The following is a 19,093-nucleotide window of genomic DNA, read 5'->3' as shown; positions in this document are numbered from 1 at the left end:
CGGTCACCCAACCATTAATGTCGACCGACCGCCCCCATTCCTCTTTTTCCGGCTCTCCACCAACATTAAAACCCCCCCAACCTCCACTTAAACTCCGTTGAAGCCCCTTCCCCATTCCCAAAACCCTCTCCCCCACCACAGAAAACCCTTGTCTCTAGGATTTTGTAGTGGGGGAAGGAAAATTGTGGGTTTTTGGGGATGGGGCCGGGGAGGAGTTTTCATGTGGGTTGGGGTTGTGATTGAGAAGGGGTTTTGAGGAAGAGGGGATAGTGGTTCAGATGGAAAGGAGAGGCCCGACAACTGGGGTGGGTGAAGGGCAGCCGGCAGATGAGACTGAGCTAGGTAGTGGAAGTTCTAATGGGGGAGGGGCTGCAGGTTTTCAGTTTTTTTTTTAATATACCGAGTAATTTTTTCTTATTATTATTTTTTTTTATATATTTTTGAATCATTTACCTTAACACGTGTCAAGTAAACCCTAAATTTTAGATTATTTAAACAAAAATTGGGCGGGGATTATTAAAACCAATTTTTCTACTACCTCCGTTACATGTTAAGTGCAACAAAGGAGGTTGCACATTTCCCAAGAAAAAAAATGAAAAAGCTAATTAGCAAAAGTATGGGCATGTGATTATGGGGTTAATTAATTAAATAAGATGTTCCACCCACCATCACTTTCACCCACTGCACCACCACCTACGTACACCACCAGCAACAACCACCATAGAAACCACCATACCAAGTACCAATCACCGAAATCATCCTACCAACCACCAAAACCACCATACCAACCACCAAAACCACCGAAATCACCCTACCAACCACCGACACCACCATACCAACCACCAAAACCACCGAAATCACCCTACCAACCACCGACACCACCATACCAACCCCCGAAACCACCATACCAACCCACCGAAACCACCCATACCAACCCACCAAAACCACCAAGTAGATCCAAAAAACCCACTTCTTTCCTACCCAAATCTTGCCATAACCATCCTCTCACCATCACCAAGATCTGAAACCCACTCCACCCAACTCGCGTCCACACCACGAGGCTACCCCACACCCACCCCGTAACCACCACCGCACCTTTCCTTCGGATTCGTCTCATCTTTCACCATTGCTGCTTTAGATATGAGTTTTCAAGCTCAATCTCAAATTCTACTTTTCTAGGGTTTCAATTTATGGTGACAGCTTAAACATGTGAAGAGAAGGCTGCGGCGACAATAACAAGGGGAGGAGAAGTGCCAGCGACTCAGACAAGGAGGGGCGGCGACTAGATCTGGATGGTGGTGGTGGTGCGGTGGTTGTTAGAGAAGAGAGAGAAAAGTGGTGGTGGCTGAGAGGGAGGATAGAGAAAATGTGGTGGTGATGGTGCCTTGGTGGTGGAGGTGGATGTGAGTAAGGAGAGAGAAGGTGGGTTAGGACTTTAATAATTAATTAATTAATTTTGGTTAATTAGTTGATCACATATAATTTAATGTGTTTATTAAAGTTAAGTAAGGATAGGATGGTAATTTCAAACAATAAAATTTACTAAAAGAAGAAAGTTTTTATTTGTTGTACATAATATGTAGCATCCCTTTTTAGAAAATGTTGCACATAATGTATAACGGGAGGTAGTATTTTGAAATGAAATGAAATGAATTAAAACTCAGAAATGGCCTTACTCCACGTCTCCACTCTCCACCTATACACTCACTCTCAAAATTGTGATCATTCCAAATTCTTCAGCAGATACCCAGTGAAAAAAAAAGAGAGAATTTGAACAAGTAAGATTAGGTTTTAAGAGTATCGAATTTTGTAAAATGCAGAAAAAAGGCAATTTAGATTTGATTCGAAAACAACCTATTGTTAATGACATTAGTGTGTAATATCAAACACATTAAACCCTCCATTATTTCCAATCTACGATTTTTAATTATTGGTGGAACCAATTGCAGTAAAGTCGTCGCTTCGACGATTCCAATGATCTCTAAATCTCCTCTTTTTTGTGATCATGGAGTGGATTCCTCCATGAAATGCAGTCAGAGCTCCAATTTTACATTCCCAGATAATTATTAGGTATTATTAATATGCTCTTTCTTTTAATTATTTGTTTGCTTTAATCCTTTTGACTTTGTTGCTATAAAATATTCTTAACTCCTAATCTTCTATACTAATATATATTACACCTTAAATTAATATTTGACACTCATCAATTTGCATAGTATGTAGACATGTAGTACTTCAAGTTATTGTTAGTTATCAATTGCTTTTTAATTGGAAAATAAATTTTAATTGAAGATTGGGGGTATAATCTTTGCCTTACAATAGTTTTGACAATGGCCTTTTAATAAGTTTTGGTTGAGAGGAATTGACGAATGAGAAGAATGGTGGGATCAAATATAATTGGTGTGAGAGTGAAGTTATGGTCCTAAGACTCCTAACAAACAAAACTAAGTAAAGTATTACTCTCTCTGTCCCTATTATTTTGTCCCATTTGACTTTAAATTATAAATTAACGGTAATTTATGGTCAAAGTTTTCATAGCTTGACCCAAAAAATGGCAATGGGGCAAAAATAAAGAGACAGATAGAGTAGATTTAAATGATTGGATTAAGGCTTTGTTTGTTTTGACGGAAAATATTTTTCTAGAAAATAATTTTCTCATTTTTCATTGTTTGGTTTGTAAAGAGATGGACAACAATTTTCCATAGTTCTTACAAAGTGAAAAAATGTTTTTTTCTAAAAAGAAAGTATGTCACATTTTTCTCCATCCTCCTTACATCACTTACATCTCCTCTCATCCATCTTCTCCCTTCCAATCCTATTTAACTTTTTTGTAAAAAAACAAACAAAGAAAAACTACTTTGACTATTGTGTTTTCCCTTGAAAATTATTTTCCATGGAAAATCATTTTCCCAATAAGTTGTTTTCCGTTAAAACAAACAGAGCCTAAAAAGGAAATTGAAGCAAAAAGGAATGGGGACTAATGAGAAAATTGAAGCAAACACTAAGGGATGGAGGGAGTTATGTAGTTAAAAATGAATTGTTATTTTATTTAATAAGTAGATACTAACTACAGTAGAAGGTGATAAATAGTATTTGGGCTTTAACTTTTTGGTAGTGAAAACAGAGGTGTAATGTGATAATAGTGATATCTTTTCTAAATAAGAAAGGTAAAACTTTTATTATTTTTTTATTTTTTTGTGCAAAAGGTAAAACCTTATATATATATATATATATATATATATATATATATGAAGGGAGGTATAACCTTATATGGGAAAGTGTTAAATCTATGCTTTGAATGAAATTGATGATTTATAGTTGATGAAAATATAGTTATGTTAAATCTATGCTTTAAATTTCTACTTTCATAATATCTATAATTTTTAATTGTTAACAACTAAAAATTTGATAATTGAAATAATGCTTTGATTAACGTAAAATAAGAAGTGTTGCAAGATTGGAAGTAAAAAGAAACTGAAAAATAATATGAGATAGAGAGAGTAGTTATTTATTTTATATGTAATTTATGAAATAATCTTCTCTAAGCAATTAGGACTTAAGGGTGTAGTATGTTGTATTATAGTGTAGTCACTCAACTATAGTACTTGAGTATTAAAAAATAAGGGTGTGTTTTCTGTGTACTCTTGTGCTTCAAGTTAACTGTTAAGGGCCATTGTTTTAAATATTCGAAATGTTTATTAGATGATAGTTTAATTCAAGTGATGTCCTTAGATACTTGTTTTCTTAATCGTAGATTCTTATTCTATCTTTATATGGGTTGCTAGTTTGAGTTGATAATATTTTGAGTGTGATAAGCTACAATGTTAAAATGTTAGTTAGCTAGTACCCCTCTCTGAGTTCTTCTTGTGGAATGGGGACAGTTAAAGTGGAGATTTACTTCAATAGCCATTAGTAGCTAAGGGAATTGAAAGATTGGAGATATCTCATGAATTACAACCTTTAACAAGTGGGAGTTGAGTTACTTTTGCTTATCTATAGTAGCCCACTCCATGTTCATATGTGTATTTTAAGGGGAAGAAGTATATGAAAACTTGAATGTAACGTAAAAGAGAAAATACGACTTGATAATAAGAACTGGTCGGTTTATATGCACTAACAAGTTTATATACCTAGTAGGCTAGTATTCCTTGATTATTCTTCATTAGAGGCGGCCAGCCTGAAAATTTGAAGTCATGAGGCATGGAGGGTGGAATTCCTTTAACGACCATAACAATTCACTATAAGTCCCAGCATTCAAGCTTTGAAAACTTGCAAAGGCCAGAGTATATTCTAGGGGTAGGCGAGTAAGGATAGTTATAAATTTAGAGACCAATATTCATTTGAGGTATCACCACACAGCCACACACTCCACAGGGGATATATGACCACAATCAACCGAAGTACCATTACAAACTTATATCACTGTAAACATATGCAAAATACATCACACCAATCCAAAAGGCCACTGTGCCTATTTTCACTTAGGAGAGGATTGGATTGCTTTGCACCTCTCTGGAATTTATGAAACATGTCTTGGTGTTGCATTACTTTAACTAGGACGAGCTAGCATAATGGACTGTGTCTGTTTCTAAACTACTCATTGAAAAGTTTACTTTATTGCTATTAATTTTAAACTTAGTAATAGTTTTTCCATAAGAAAGTAGTTACAATATTGTTTTGAAATGGAATGTGAACAATGAATTTTTCCCAGAAGAAAGCACTTACAGAGTTACAGTTTTGACTTGAAATGGGATGTGAACAGTAAGTTTTGTGACAAATGAAAGAGTATTAAGAAATATTGGATGGAATAAAATACTATGACTCCAAGATCCATGCCAGTTACCAAACTTCTATCACTTTTTGTTTAAAAGTAAAAGTATTGTGAGGTAACTATGAAAGGAAGTTTTCAAAAGTTTGGGCTTTATTAACATTAATGTCACTTTTAGTTCTCTCTTCCTTTTTTGATTGTTGATGGAGCTCACATCAGGGTTACATATGTGTATTTTAAGGAGGGAAAAGTATTTGAATGTAACATATTTTTATAAGACACTAAAAGACAAAATACGACATGATAATCAGAATCAATAGGTTTATGATGTTATTTAGTACTTTTACACAAAATCACAAATCATGGAATAGTATTGATCAAGGATTGTATTATAATACTTGTATTTAACATAAAAATGTTTATTTCAAGTTTTGTTTGTCACGGAAATCCTTTCTCTGTCCTGAATTAACATATACATTAAGTTTTTGTACAGAGATTAAGGAGAGTGAAGAAAAGTGGGTGAGAGAGGCCCAACTTTTGTGAAAGAGTAAAGCGGAAAATTTATACGAGTACAAAAGAGTGTATAAACTATAAAGTAATGTGGGCTATCCATAATAGGAATATGTATAGACTAATATGGGACGGAAAGAGTAGTAAATAAAATTCTATATTCCAGGCAATTGGCTTATATTATAATCTTTTTCATGCTATTTTGGCAAGTAATATTAGGAAAGGCACTTGTTGTATTTTTGAGCTTTGCAAATGCTGTACACGTAGGAGATGGACTGTGTAGTTTGAATTAGTTTTGGCTTTGTTTCATACTTTCATTGTTTATTGTGATAAACCTTCTGAGTCTTTCCATTATTAAAATGTCTCCAGGACAAATCTTGAAGATAATGTAGCAGCGATTCTTTCTAACAGTGTATGAGCATCTTTAAAATGCATTACCATTTCAGGCGTTCAATTGTACTTCCTTTCCGTTTTAGCTAGATAGTACTCACTTGTACTTACCACTACCTTGAAATTTCCAGGTATTCTACTTTTTGAGGTACAAAGTTTCTGGAAAGAAGGACAGTTAATTTATTCATAACTTGAAGAATATGTGGATTTTTGTTTATATTACTGACAAAGGGGGTGGTGGTATGCTTTCTCTTTTTAGGAACCATATGCTCCTATATGTTATATTTTATCCTCTAAATTTCCATTATCGGCTGTTATTATTTTTCTGAGTATCCATGATGGGCATAATCATGGATCGTCGATAGGTGTGAATTTATGCCAGTATCTCCTACAACATTATCGAAATAATGTTGGCCCTGTAAAGATTCTTCGACCTTCCAATGCTTAAAGGCTTGACTTTAAAATGTTATACTAGTATACTCCCCCTGGCAGCCCATATTCCCTGTGATTTTTTAATCTGCATAATTTTTGTTAGTATCTTCCACTTTATTTTTTTTATTTTTCAAATTTATTTTATATTGTTGATTGAGATGGCTTGGAAACACAACGAAACCTTCTCAATATAATATTGAAAAGTGAAAACCTCAACACCATTAGCCAACTTGTTTATCTTGTATAGACTTGTATTTACTACATATTGACAAGGACCATTGCTCATTGGCCTTCCTTCAGGATATGGTCTTGGTATATAAGCTGGCAGAGCTTCCATTTAAAGTTTTGCGGAATAACATAAGAATTTTTTGTTTTTGTGGCAGAAACATTATTACAACTTTATCATAGTGGCGTTGCTTATCTTTCTGCTTCATTTTTTAATTGATTTTGCGTGTGTTCTGCGTATGGCTCCTTTTTAAATGTAAGTTACAGACAAGGAATGATATTTACAATCTTATTTTGTTAGATTGAGCGAGTTTAGAGATAAAGAAGTTCTTGACGTTGTCTTTGTTTTGAGTAGGTGATTTTTTTTTTTTTTTAGTTCTTTCAAGTCATTTATAAATGAGCAATCAAAAGATTGACTTTCGGGAACAAGTGCAGCAGACTAATGGGGTTATTAATGATTGTATGATAGAAATTGGGAGCCGAGACTCCCAGTTTATTAGTGTTCGGCAGCCTTGGAACATGGGTTCTTGTATGGGAGGAGTAGGGGTAGAGTCGCAGCCTCAGAATATTTTGCCTGCTAATCTTTCAAGCACTGTTATAAGCCGCTTTGGATCACCAGTCCCTGATTTCTCTACAGCTGAACAATATGGTAGCCTTCCTTATGCTCACCAAATCAGCAGCCCAACCTTTTCTTCTCAGTGCTCAAAGAATTATGATTTGGAATATCGATCATTTCCATGTTCTACTGAAGGATTTTCTGCTCAATTAGCAGAACAAGACGCGAATGAATTGCAATCCAGAACCACGTTGGAAACTGCTGCAAAATCTCTACTTTATGGTGATCAGAGTCAATTTTATGCTTCGGGTAAAACTTATGCTAGTCCATGTGGCAACTTCCAAGAAAGTGAGCATATTCAGCAGCTGAAGAATAAGTTGCTTGTTGATTATGCGAATTCAGATGGCAGGAACTATATATTTCCTATAAATGAGAAGCAGGATTTTAGAGTAAGCTCTGAATTCTATTTATTTGACTATGATATGTTCTTGACAGCCCTTATTAACTATCCTTTTTCCTTCTTGCAGATATTGGACAAATCTTATGAATCTCCTCATGGTCATTTCAGCTTTTCCTCTCAAGGAGAAAAACAAGTGCTTAGACCTCTAGGGGTTTTGCCCTTGAATTCTGGCAATTCTTTCTCATCTGGAGCTGCTATTTCAAGCAAAACACGAATTAGATGGACAACAGAACTTCATGAGAAATTTGTGGAGTGTGTGAGCCGTCTTGGTGGAGCTGACAGTAAGTCTTTTGTTTAGTTTACTCATCCATTAGTTAATAATAAGAATGTATCATTGTAGTCAGTTGATTGCTTTGATTTTTCAGAGGCAACCCCAAAGGCAATTTTGAAACTAATGAACTCTGATGGATTGACCATTTTTCATGTCAAAAGTCATCTACAGGTAATAATACTTAACAGAATGCATCTATGTCATGATCATTCAACAGTGCATACTTCTAGGATTTTGACTTTTTTGTTTTCTTGTTCTTGCAGAAATATCGAATTGCAAAATACATGCCTGATTCTACAGAAGGTAAATATTGTGATCTTCAAGATGATATATAAATAACGCATGTATTTTTTCAAGTGTTACTGTGTTAGGATTGTTTCTTTCTTTTTTTTTTTCTTAAATGGTTGTGAACAAGTATGCCAATGGCTTGAGTTTTACTATATGCTTATTCATATTCTGCTGTTTTGAAATGAATTATAGAGACAATTTGTCAATCAAAGCCCTTAGGCTTGTCACAGGCTAGCAATTTAGGGTCGAGTTAACACTATATCATCAGTTTATTTTTTCTATATTTTGATAATCAATGGCTAATAAGATCAGCATATCGAGACATTGATTGAATAAGTGAAAAACTCAATGTATGTATGGACCAAGAGCTTCAAAGTGTGTTTGCCATGTGCCCACTCATGCAATACGCTTTTTTATTTTTTTAATTTTTCTGATTTGGCATCCTTGCCTTCCAACAAACCCAAAGTTCGGTCAGGATTATCTTATGTAGAAGTAGTGCTCATTGTAAGTGAGACATGATTCATATATAAGGTTCCATTGTCCGGAAAAAGATGCATGCATGTTAGAGATTTAATATTTGATTAGCAGATTTAGCACCTAGCAGAGTTTGCTGCTTGTGTTTGAGCACTAAACTCATTCCAGTCGAAAAAGAAACCAATGAGTCTACTCAAATGCCTGTTAGTGCTGTTTGCCTGTTTCCATGTAGGTTTTTAGAAGTCATTAAGACAAAATTGATTCTTTGCTTTTAAAGGCATCAGATAAGAATCTGTTGTCTTCATTATCTTCAAAAAATTTGATTATTAAGACACTTCCTGAGAGTATCCATTCCTATTTTTAGTTACTGACCCACTCTGTATTCTATTGCTTTAGATACTGATATGCTAATCCTAGCCCCCTATTGGTGCTCACCAACCATTTGTAAAATCTTATATGCTCGCTAGTCGCTACAATTATATTCTTATTTAGGAAGAAGCTAGCTAGTGGACTCTGATATTGACCTTGCATTACAAATGTTCTTTTGCACGTTTTTGCACTAGATTCAAGGATTTTGAGGTGAAATTGACCATTTCACTTTCATATAGTAGAAGTGACTTGTAAATATCTTAATCAAAGTTATCCTGAAAGTCTGAAACGAATTTAGTCTAATCAGAACAGAATCAAACTGAAATCTAATGAGTAATATTGATTCTACTCTCATATTAAACTTTTTGACAGTGTAACTATGGATGGAAGAATCACATTTGAACCAAATGTCTCGTATTCTGAATATTACATAAACTGAACCAGTTCTATTCGAAACTACTTGTTTACCAACTTTAAATCAACCTAGAGTAGACTACCTAGTTGGTGAATGCTCTTTTGTTTTAATTTTCCACTGTATATTGCAGCACTCACATGTTATCTTACATCTGAGGATTAGTGTGATTTCTGTAGTAAAATAAAGTACTGATATCTATTCCTAAATATGCCTTTTAATTTCGAGATCTTGCCTTTGTTTATACTGCTTGATAGAATGCATTTCCGATGATCTTCGTAGTTCCTGCAATACATGTTATGTGCTACATTATCATCCCCATGTTATTGTTTTTGGTAGTTGCAATTTGGTGTATGTATAAAACTATGATTATAATTATTGGAGCAGTTTTATTTGAGATAATGCGCGCATCATGTATCCCCTGAATGGTGTGAGAAATGGCCAAAAGGAAAGTGACTAAGTTAAAAAAGCAAGTTGTGGATAATTTAATATTGAAACTTTCTGATAAGGTCAGGAGGTTGCTATCAATTATAGTAGTTTTGGAAAACACAGATTTGCAATTAGTTGGTAATGCACCATTCTCCAGGTTATTTTAAAGGTCAATTTGTTCCAGGAGTTGAAATTGTTATTTTGTCAGAAAGAAAGCATAGTTAATTATTTGCCTACTTATGCAACTAGTGCTTCCCACATCACATTGTTTATTACTAATTGGAGCTGGTTAATCTCGTAATTAAGAATGGAATATAATTATATCATGGGACCAGTTTAAAAATATTTTTTTTTGTGTGTTTTGAGCATACGTGTCGGACATAGGATGCTTGATGAACGGTGATGTTAGCTGAAGGCTCATCTGTTAGAAGAAAAATCTAGTACGAGACAGTCTCATAATAAGTGATTGTGTGATTGAGTTGACTTTCTATTTTAGGATAAGTCTTTTACCTTTTCCCATCTAAGTTGTTGTGAAACCATCTCATCCAAGACTTGCTCTCTTTCAAATTATAATTTCTTGGTGTATATCCTTCCCACTTGGATCAGTTGGATGAACATTGACTTTCTCTATTTCGTTCAAATTTTATTATCTTGGTGTATATCCATTGCACTTGGATGAACATAAGGAGTTTCACGTTTCTAAGATTAACCTAATTCTGTCAATTCTGTTGCAGGAAAATCAGGAAGGAGTGGTAGCAGCTTGAATGATGTTACACAAATTGACATTAAAGAGTAATCCATCAACTAACCTCAAAAAATTTTGCTCTTTTTATTATTATTAAAATGTCTGCTTAGCTTATTCCTTCGTATTTACCATGTAGTGGCATGCAACTTAAAGAGGCCTTATCACTTCAACTGGATGTCCAAAGGCGTCTCCATGAACAATTAGAGGTGTAGCTCCTAATAGGATGATATCTGCCTTTCATTTCTGAGATTCCTGAAATGAATTTTTTGTTGCCTCTTTATTTGAACTGCTTGTAGCTGAAAAATGAAAGTGTGGTTTATTACTTTTGTACACCATGAAGTTACTACTCGATGATTTTTTTTTTTATCTTTTTATTTATTTATTTATTTATTGATCCCATGTTATAGGACTAAATATGATGATGAGGAAATTATTTACACTAATTTATTTGGTTTTGCAATATAAATCAGATTCAGCGGAAGTTGCAGTTGAGGATCGAAGAGCAAGGAAGACAGCTGAAAATGATGTTTGATCAGCAACAGAAGACAAGGCAGACTCTTTTAGGAGATCAAAATTCAGATAATATGTCTCCAAATGGCCCCACGTTTAGCCTCGATGATGTTCAAATTTCAACTGAAGAAGTTTCAGGATGTAACAACTTCCAAACCAAGACTAGTTAGCTTGTTAACCTAATGCAGCCTCATTTTGCATATGCTGCTAAAGGCCGGAGCTACGATTACACAAATCGAGTGGATTCAAATGCTTTGGGGGTGGAAAAGTAGGGGTCGCGCTACCTATGATCAAAGTGGCGATGATGGCATGTTGTGTACTGTGTTGCTTAGTGTAGCTTAGTGCTCACCTTGTCAAGCCAACATGTTTTTGTTGTCTTTAGTTTAACTTTCCCCTCTTTCTTTACTTTTGCTTCATATTAGGGTACCTTTATTTTTAGTCAAAAGCTTGTGTATGACATAAGAAGTACAGTTGATTCTTTTCAATTTAAGGTAGCAAAATGTTGGAGTTCTTTTATTTGTTACATGCATGATAATGATCACCTATCTTCGCAAAGAATTTCTCGAGTCATGAAAAGTTTACTTTAGAAAATCGATATGTAAGTCCATTACTCCGTATAATGTGTAAGGTGATTGTATAAACTATCTTGCAAAATGATTAATTTTCTCATTTGATTTCAACTAATTTGCTTCAATGAAGATGGGTTTATTAAGACTTTAGATTTTTAAAACCCTTGAAGTTATACAGAATACTTTTTCTAGGTTAAAGTCATTGTTTAGTTTTTAACTTTTTTTTTATTTTTTTATTTTTTTTTTTTTTTTTTGAAGAAGAAGAAATATTTTAGTTTTTTACTTTTAATTTCTTGATCATTCCCTATACTTTAGGACTATGTTGTTTGACCCTAAAGCTTACATGACATGGCACACCTCTAATACGTCCTCATATGTATTCATTAAAGATGGCAATAGGCAAGTATTCAATAAAGCTGGCAATTCATGTTTGGTCTCGTATTCATTTCCTGTGTGATTTGTGTAAACTAATTGCTTAATATCAATTTGTATGTTTATGTTGGTTTCGGGTCGTGTTGACTTTGTGGTTTCTATAAGTATTTTTCATGTTCGTGTCGTGTTATATTGGTTTCAATCGTGTTTTTGTGTCGTGTTAGAGACTTTCAACTCTAGTATTCAAGTCTGTCTTTGAGCTGGGTACTTAACCTCAAAATTTCCATTTGCCTTAAGGAAGAATAGAAGATGCTTTGTTGGCTGGCCATTTAACAATCTGCAAAAAAAAAATGTATATTGTCAAAAAAAAAAAAAAATGTATAGCGCGGATGCATATTTCTCTTGTCAACTTGATCCTATTCAGAAAGAATTTAGGCTTCTAACACCAATCACTAACATAGTGAGTTAGACAAATTGAGAATTAATTAAAATTGCCGAGGAACAAAAGCTAATTAATAATAAAAATAATGATAATAATAATAAGGATTTAATTATAATATTAAATTATTATAACTATTATAATGCTAATGGTTAATGTGTTTACTTTTAGCTTTTTATAGTTAGACATTTAGCAAGCCCTTATTGCATAAATATATTTCTATTATTACGTTTTATTATGTGCAATCCTAAAAACCTTTAAAACTACTGGTTTTGTCCCTATTTACTACCCTAGATTCAGTCCTAACATTCGTTAAGAAAAAAAATTTATTTAACAAAAAAAAAAAAAAAAAAAATTCGGTCCTAAACCATCACTAAAATCCTACAACTAACCAAAATCATAATAATACTAAACTTTGTGTGGTCCATTGTTATTTATGTTTAATAATTTTGTGGTTTGTATGTAATATGTATGATATAATTAATAAAACCATCATTGATTTTTTCATAGTTAGTAGCTAGTAGTTTACAAATTTACAAAAGGAACACTAACTAATAATTAAGTAATGCTAATTAATAATTAATATTCCTTGATATTTCTTAGATTAATTAATACTAATTAAAAATTAATATTCCTTGCTATTTTTTGTCTTATAGAGAAGTGATCAATCGAAGTCACAATCAAAAAAAATGAACACAAGTTGCGATGTCGACGTTGGACATTACAAGAGTTGAATACACTGCCAAAATGTCATCACTAATTTAATTTAAATTCAAAATTACAAAATGGTCCTTTAAAGTTCCACATATTATATTAATTAATTGTTTGTTAATGGAAGTTTACGTAATTACGCTATATATTATGGGAGTAATCCACATGATGAGTAGTGATAGTGAAGAAAGCGGCGAATTGGTAGAGCATCAAATATTGATATTTTTTTGCTTTTACTTTTATAATTCCTTTTGTTTATCCCAAATATTCGGTTTAAAGAAACATTTTTAGCTAGGTTGATAATGACATTATTATTATTGTTGCATGCACTTAAATTTTCGTATAGTAGATGAAGGAGAAAGTTGATGAAATCATATGTAGTGAATGAAAGAGTTGAGTGATGGTTCTTTATATAGCTACCGCGTTCAGGTCCTTGATCGGCTGTTCACCGTCAAAGGGATCGAATTTTGCCACCAACCATGAGAGAGAGTGAAAGAGAAAATGAAGAAAGAGGAGGATAACGAGACAAAGAGGGGTTAAAAGTGAATCAAGAGAGAGATGAATGAGGAAAAGAGTTGTTTGGGGGTTAATTACTGAGGGATAAGGATGTAGAATTTGTTACATACACTCGGGTGTACGGTACACCCAAATAATTTGCATGATTAAGCTGCATGTTGCACTAAAATCCTCCAACGCTACTCAACTGACTTGGGACCGAAATTGAATAACACAAACACCCCACCTACTTATTGGCAAGTTAAAAGCTGATCATGGATCAGGGTCTGTACTAGGGCAGTCGCACTGGAAACAATTTGGGGCAGGTAATTCCTACCCAATATCAGTAAAATCGATCCAAGTCAGATCAATGTACACATGACTTAACAACTAAAAGCCAAGCATATGAGCCGATATATGTTAGCTATGGCAAATTAAAAATGAGATCACGGAGGATAATTATCAATCAATTAGAGGAGAAAAAAACCTAATGCCGAAAGAGCTGAAGAGGGAGAACATAGGCAGCCATATATGATTATGAAACTGGTTTCTTCAACAACAAGCCTGACAGGAAATTCCTAAATGTAAGTACTTCAGTAACAAAACAAGAAACCAAAGCCAATTAACTCAAGGTTCAAACAAATATGACCTGTTGTGGCCCTCAAAGAACAAACTAAAAATCAGACAAGATTATAGAAAATGTTTATAGTGTGAATTACACCTAGAGGTTCAAATTTGAATGATATCATCAAATCATCAATGAAGATATATTGACAGTTACCAATGGAGATGTATAAAGTAAAAAATGGTTGATAATATACTTGATCAACTAAGTTGTTCCAGGCGCTTTGTAGTATTCACAAATGTTGCACTTTTATTAAAACCTTCTAGCAAAAGTATCCGAATGGCCTCCAATCCACCTTGCAATGTCAAGTCCAACTGCACACAACCAAAAAATCAGCCACTGATAAAAATATCCCATTATCCAGTAATGTTGATTGCCACACCACATGCAATAAGAATCGTAACCAAAGGATCAAAGTTCTAACTAGTTGTTGAAGATTTAGCTCAGTACTGTAGCTATCATAGCACTAAAAATACCAATCATGTAGTTAAGTTTGGTTTCATTGAGAGCTCCTCATGGAGCTTTTTCAAGTTTTTAAAGCTCAAAAATTGAGATGGAACCAAATTTGACTTTATAACAAATTCCCAAATATTAGAACAAAAAGGTAAATTTCTCCGCCTGAAAAGTATACTCACTAAGCCTAGATGCAATTTAGAGCATATATACAACCATACTAAACACACTACAGACATTTGGGCAAACCACCATTTTCCTATAAGTTGTTATCCTGTGGGAAAGTCCAAAACTCCAAACTTAACAGGCCCACAAACCAACTCTACTACAAAGACAATAGAAGATGAGATGAACAAGGGAGGAATTATTTTGTCCATACACATTATATAAAGTTTGTTACGGTTTCCATAAATACAAAAATCATAAGGTAGGAGCTAGTGGCTTCCAAAACTTCATCACCATGATTCTGCACCTATCCTCCAAACAACCCCTCTTTTTCTTCCTTTCAAAATTCAAATACTACCAACTCATATGTTCTAAATTTCTAATCATCTAAACTTCATGGATGAATCTCAAACTTATACATTTTAGATTATATCATGTAATGTGATGCATTGCAAACCTCGATTACATGACAACCAAACACTGATTGATTTACAATGATCTTAGGCTATGTTAGTTCGCCTCTTCTGATCTAAATCGAACTCATGATAGTTGCTTTTATAGTAATTACATGTTCTTATCTAATACTCCCTCCGTTTTTTAATAGTTGTTCCATATCAAAATGACACAAAGTTTAAGAAAATGAATAAATAAAATTGACTTTACAAGAATTGGATGTCATTTTGGGAATGGACTGGTTAGGAAATTATAAGGCTCAGATTGATTGCTCGGCCCAAAAAGTTACTTTGTATAGTCCAACAAGGACTAAGGTGACGTAAAAAAGGAAGGCAAGAGTTCATGGTCAAGGATTATTTCCATATTGCAGCTTCAAAAGTGTGTAAAGAAGGGCTACGTTGTACATGTGTAGTTCAAATAGATGTGGTAACAACTTGCAAAATAAAAAGAAAGCAGACTTTCACCTCTTCACGTTCTTGTTTGTTGAATGGACGAAGAACAAAGCTTGCAGGATCCATCTTTCCAGGAGGCCTCCCAATACCTAAATTTACTCAGATTATTGACATGAACAAAAAAAGGATAAAACAAAAATAGATGTTTCATTCTTAATTTGTACCTATCCTTAAACGAGGAAAGTCACGATTTCCTTTGAAATGATCAATGATACTCCTCATCCTACAAGGCACAAGCACATTAAATCAACAGTCACACACAACCTTCCTCACATCATTGTTCATAAACTAATAAACTTTATGAGTCAATCTTCATGTTTCACCAACATAAAGCTAAAATTTTAGCATGCCGACGAGACTAATAAGCTTGACTAAATACAGTTTCAAAAGGTCAGAAACTACTTGAGAGTTTTATCCGAGTCCCATAAGTTACCAGTTCATGTTAGTATATATTCTATATAATCCAAAAATAAAGAAGTTTTTGGCCAAAGTGTTGACAAATAATACTACATTCTTTTCCATTAGGTAAGTCCAAGACTCCAAGTGACCAACTACGTAGAGTGGTGAGCTAAGTTTGACGTGGTTCCTAGCCCCTAAGAGTTTGGGTGAGTAACTTAAAGGGAAAAAATTGACTTCGCATGTAAAACATGTCAAAATTTTGAATATCATAGCATCAAAAGCACCCAACAACATACTTCCTCCGTTCCGAATTACTCTTTACACTTCTAAAATGGAAGACCCCTAGGCAATTTTTGGAGAAAAAAGAGAGAGAGAAATAAAATAAATGAATTAAAAAAAAAAAAAAAAAAAGAGGGCCCCCGTGAGAGGAGAGAGATGCATAGAGTTTTTTGCCCAAAGAAGAAGTGTAGCAAGTAATTTGAAACATCCTCAAATAGAAAGTGTAGCGAGTAATTCGAAACGGCAAAAGTATAACAAAGGAAGTGCTAGAAGGTAAATACCCATTGTGTCCTCCATGACCACCCTTGGGCAATAGCCTCAATCTTGCAAAAGGCAAATCCAAATCATCGTATATCTGCAAGATAGTCATACATCTATTTAAATATGAGGCTCAAGATTTTGAAAATAGATTGAGTATATGAGTAGTATATTACCACTAATACTTGGTTCAATGGGATCTTATAATATGAAACCATAGGACCAACCTTCATAAAATTTTTCAGAGTTTAGTTACCACCAAATGTAACATATAACAGAGTTAATAATTTAGCTTTTAAATAAATATATCAAGATAAGCTACTTACAGACTCACCACTGACATTCATAAAAGTTTGTGGCTTGGAAAGGATAACTGGAACTTTTCCAATGTAACCTGATAAACACAATTAAATTATTTCAATTAAAAAACAACACGAAAAGCAAAAGTTAAGAAGTCCAAGAAAAAATTAACATCAACAATTATTCCTTGTTTATGACGGTCATTTCAAATATATCTGTAAATCTGTTCCATTAGGTGCCTTCAAAAATTGATGAATCATAATATTGGTAAGTTGCAAATGTAAATGGGGACTAATATTTTGGGAGGGGGATGTAGGAGACTAGGAGATTAAACTATACGAAAAGTTAAAAAGTAGTCAATAATAATTTTTAAAAATACAAATTATATTTGCAATTCACATATAAATTTCTATCGTAAATAATTTCCTTAAAAGCCCCTCTCTCCCTCACCACTCTTCGACAACCTTGGCTGCTAAACCCTATTCTAATGACGTTTCTTCCCACAATCCTAACAATTTGCATTTTGAAGTCCATTTAGTTACTAAGAACCTCACTTATTTACTCCACCTATCATCATTCATTGAATGAGAACAAAGGTAGTTTATATAATATATATACTATACTCTGACGGAACAAACAAAACGTATGTCTAGTATGGATGATTAGTGGGCTGACTATGCAACCAAGCTCCAACTTTCACTTGCTTCAATTAAAAATTTTGCAACCAAGCTTTCACTTTGACCAGCTTCAATTGAGCAGCTCAATTCCTTGACACGGTGAGCAGGAGACAATTTGTTTGTTGACAGAATAGTGCGCCAAGAATCAAAATTGGTCTCTCTGCCAATTGACTTGAATGGATAGGCAAACTAGATGAAAGTATACACATCGATTTTAAACCATAAATAGCATAACTAGTATGGGGGCAGAAAGAGTATGTTTTCTAGATCATTTAGTAGTGTTTATTATTAGGGAATAGGGATGTATACATTCATACTATTTTGCTTTAACATTAGGTAAATTTGTAACCCTTTCGCACAACATTGACAAATTCGCAGAATCCTGAGAAAAGGCAAGCTGTTAATAGATAGTTTGATACCAACTAAAGCTCGTGCCCATTTGCCATCCTAATTCAATGCTCTTCCGCTATGGCGCTATAATATCCTCTATGTTACTTGAGAATGTTTAAACTAAAACAGAGGGCAAGAGTACCTTTCCCAAACATAGCTTTAAAAGATACACTATTCATTGAAATTCCCTCTGCTTCTGCAATGGCGTCTACCATCTCGAATCCAACCTGTAGAATAGTGGAAAGGAACACATTCACTACCTCTGTAGATAAATCAAATCCAAGATCCAACTCAGCAAGACCAAAATCATAGCACATTCTACAATTAATGAAGATTGAATATTAGGATAATTCATATTAAACACAGTATCTTGCTAGTCATGCATATGCGTTGTAGGAAAAATCAAACTCCATTAAACTTCGAAACGTGCTTCTTCGCCACACACGAGGTAAAACCAAAATGCTGGATGATATGAAAGGTTTCTCCTAATTACATTTCAATGCATGAAATGTTCCCTAACTCCAACCTATATATTATTTTTGATTAAATTGGTAACACGATATTCAATTTCTAAAACTCAAACTTAAAAACATTGAAATATCACAGCCAATTTTTTTTTTAATCACACATGTACCCAATTCTGCTTCAAGAGTATTAATTCTGATCAACAATAAAAGGAAAAAAAAATAGTAACACCCAAATTTTACACTCCAACAAACCCACTAAAACTGAAATTTTCTAACATAATATTGCATCAAATATTACAATAATCACCAAAAATAAAATCACAAAATTCAGCAAAAAATAGAGAAATTACAGTATAATTAGAAGAGAAATTATACATTATGACGAGTGCCGTTGTACTTTTTGCCAGGATTTCCAAGGCCAACAACAAGCCATGGTTTAGGCTTAGGCTTAGGAGCACCAACGGAAAACGACGTCGCAACATCGTCAGAATTAGAATCAGCAGATAAACAAGCAAAATTGGTCATTCTCCAATTCGAAGTGGGGGATTTTAGGGTTTTGCGAAATGTTGAAGAGGACAAAAAACAACTGCAACTGCTACGAAAATAGCAGTAATTAAAAGCTGATGATGAGATTTGCATTGGAATTGTGGTAATGTTCATACCTTTTTTTGGGAAATTAGGGTTTTATTGAAGATGAAATTCAATCTATTGAAACAAGATTTGAAGAATCGAAGTTGTTTAGAAAATAAA

General features: G+C 33.9%; 2 protein-coding genes across 3 annotated transcripts; one reads left to right on the top strand and one right to left on the bottom strand.

Annotated features, from left to right (window-relative positions):
- The first annotated feature begins 5,904 nt into the window (after nucleotides 1-5,904).
- LOC145608835 (myb family transcription factor PHL5-like) lies at nucleotides 5,905-11,362 on the top strand. The gene is made up of 7 exons (XM_081664426.1): nucleotides 5,905-7,330; nucleotides 7,409-7,622; nucleotides 7,707-7,783; nucleotides 7,876-7,915; nucleotides 10,319-10,376; nucleotides 10,466-10,535; nucleotides 10,800-11,362. The coding sequence occupies exons 1-7, from the start codon at nucleotides 6,722-6,724 to the stop codon at nucleotides 11,007-11,009; spliced, it is 1,278 nt and encodes a 425-aa protein (XP_081520552.1). The 5' UTR covers nucleotides 5,905-6,721; the 3' UTR covers nucleotides 11,010-11,362.
- A 2,510-nt stretch (nucleotides 11,363-13,872) lies between these two features.
- Nucleotides 13,873-19,062, bottom strand: LOC145608015 (peptidyl-tRNA hydrolase, mitochondrial-like). 2 transcript variants are annotated; one of them, XM_081663617.1, is made up of 9 exons: nucleotides 18,719-19,062; nucleotides 18,019-18,103; nucleotides 16,836-16,903; nucleotides 16,686-16,736; nucleotides 16,533-16,606; nucleotides 15,738-15,796; nucleotides 15,586-15,662; nucleotides 14,247-14,364; nucleotides 13,873-13,989 (listed from the first exon to the last, which is right to left on the bottom strand). In XM_081663617.1, exons 1-8 carry the CDS (start codon nucleotides 19,001-19,003, stop codon nucleotides 14,251-14,253), a joined length of 813 nt encoding a protein of 270 aa, XP_081519743.1. In that variant the 5' UTR covers nucleotides 19,004-19,062; the 3' UTR covers nucleotides 13,873-13,989; nucleotides 14,247-14,250. The 2 variants fall into 2 exon arrangements, with proteins under 2 accessions (XP_081519743.1, XP_081519742.1); XM_081663616.1 differs by lacking the exon at nucleotides 13,873-13,989 and having other exon boundaries at nucleotides 14,028-14,364.
- Between the last annotated feature and the right edge of the window lie 31 nt (nucleotides 19,063-19,093).

Source organism: Chenopodium album, chromosome 23, assembly GCF_948465745.1.
Source record: "Chenopodium album chromosome 23, dcCheAlbu1.1, whole genome shotgun sequence".
NCBI classification, from domain to species: domain Eukaryota; kingdom Viridiplantae; phylum Streptophyta; class Magnoliopsida; order Caryophyllales; family Amaranthaceae; genus Chenopodium; species Chenopodium album.
This window is presented reverse-complemented; position numbering and strand designations above follow the sequence as displayed.

What these genes read in the sequence shown, in the direction of transcription:
- LOC145608835 (XM_081664426.1), top strand. Translation starts at nt 6,722, where the DNA reads ATGAGCAATCAAAAGATTGACTTTCGGGAACAAGTGCAGCAGACTAAT. An exon ending in ACACAAATTGACATTAAAGA is followed by an intron (nt 10,377 to 10,465) that starts GTAATCCATCAA and finishes TTTACCATGTAG; the next exon opens with TGGCATGCAACTTAAAGAGG. An exon ending in GTCTCCATGAACAATTAGAG is followed by an intron (nt 10,536 to 10,799) that starts GTGTAGCTCCTA and finishes AATATAAATCAG; the next exon opens with ATTCAGCGGAAGTTGCAGTT.
- LOC145608015 (XM_081663617.1), bottom strand. Translation starts at nt 19,003, where the DNA reads ATGAACATTACCACAATTCCAATGCAAATCTCATCATCAGCTTTTAAT. An exon ending in TAAAGCTATGTTTGGGAAAG is followed by an intron (nt 16,904 to 18,018) that starts GTACTCTTGCCC and finishes TGTGTTTATCAG; the next exon opens with GTTACATTGGAAAAGTTCCA. An exon ending in ACAAACAAGAACGTGAAGAG is followed by an intron (nt 14,365 to 15,585) that starts GTGAAAGTCTGC and finishes GGTTGTGTGCAG; the next exon opens with TTGGACTTGACATTGCAAGG.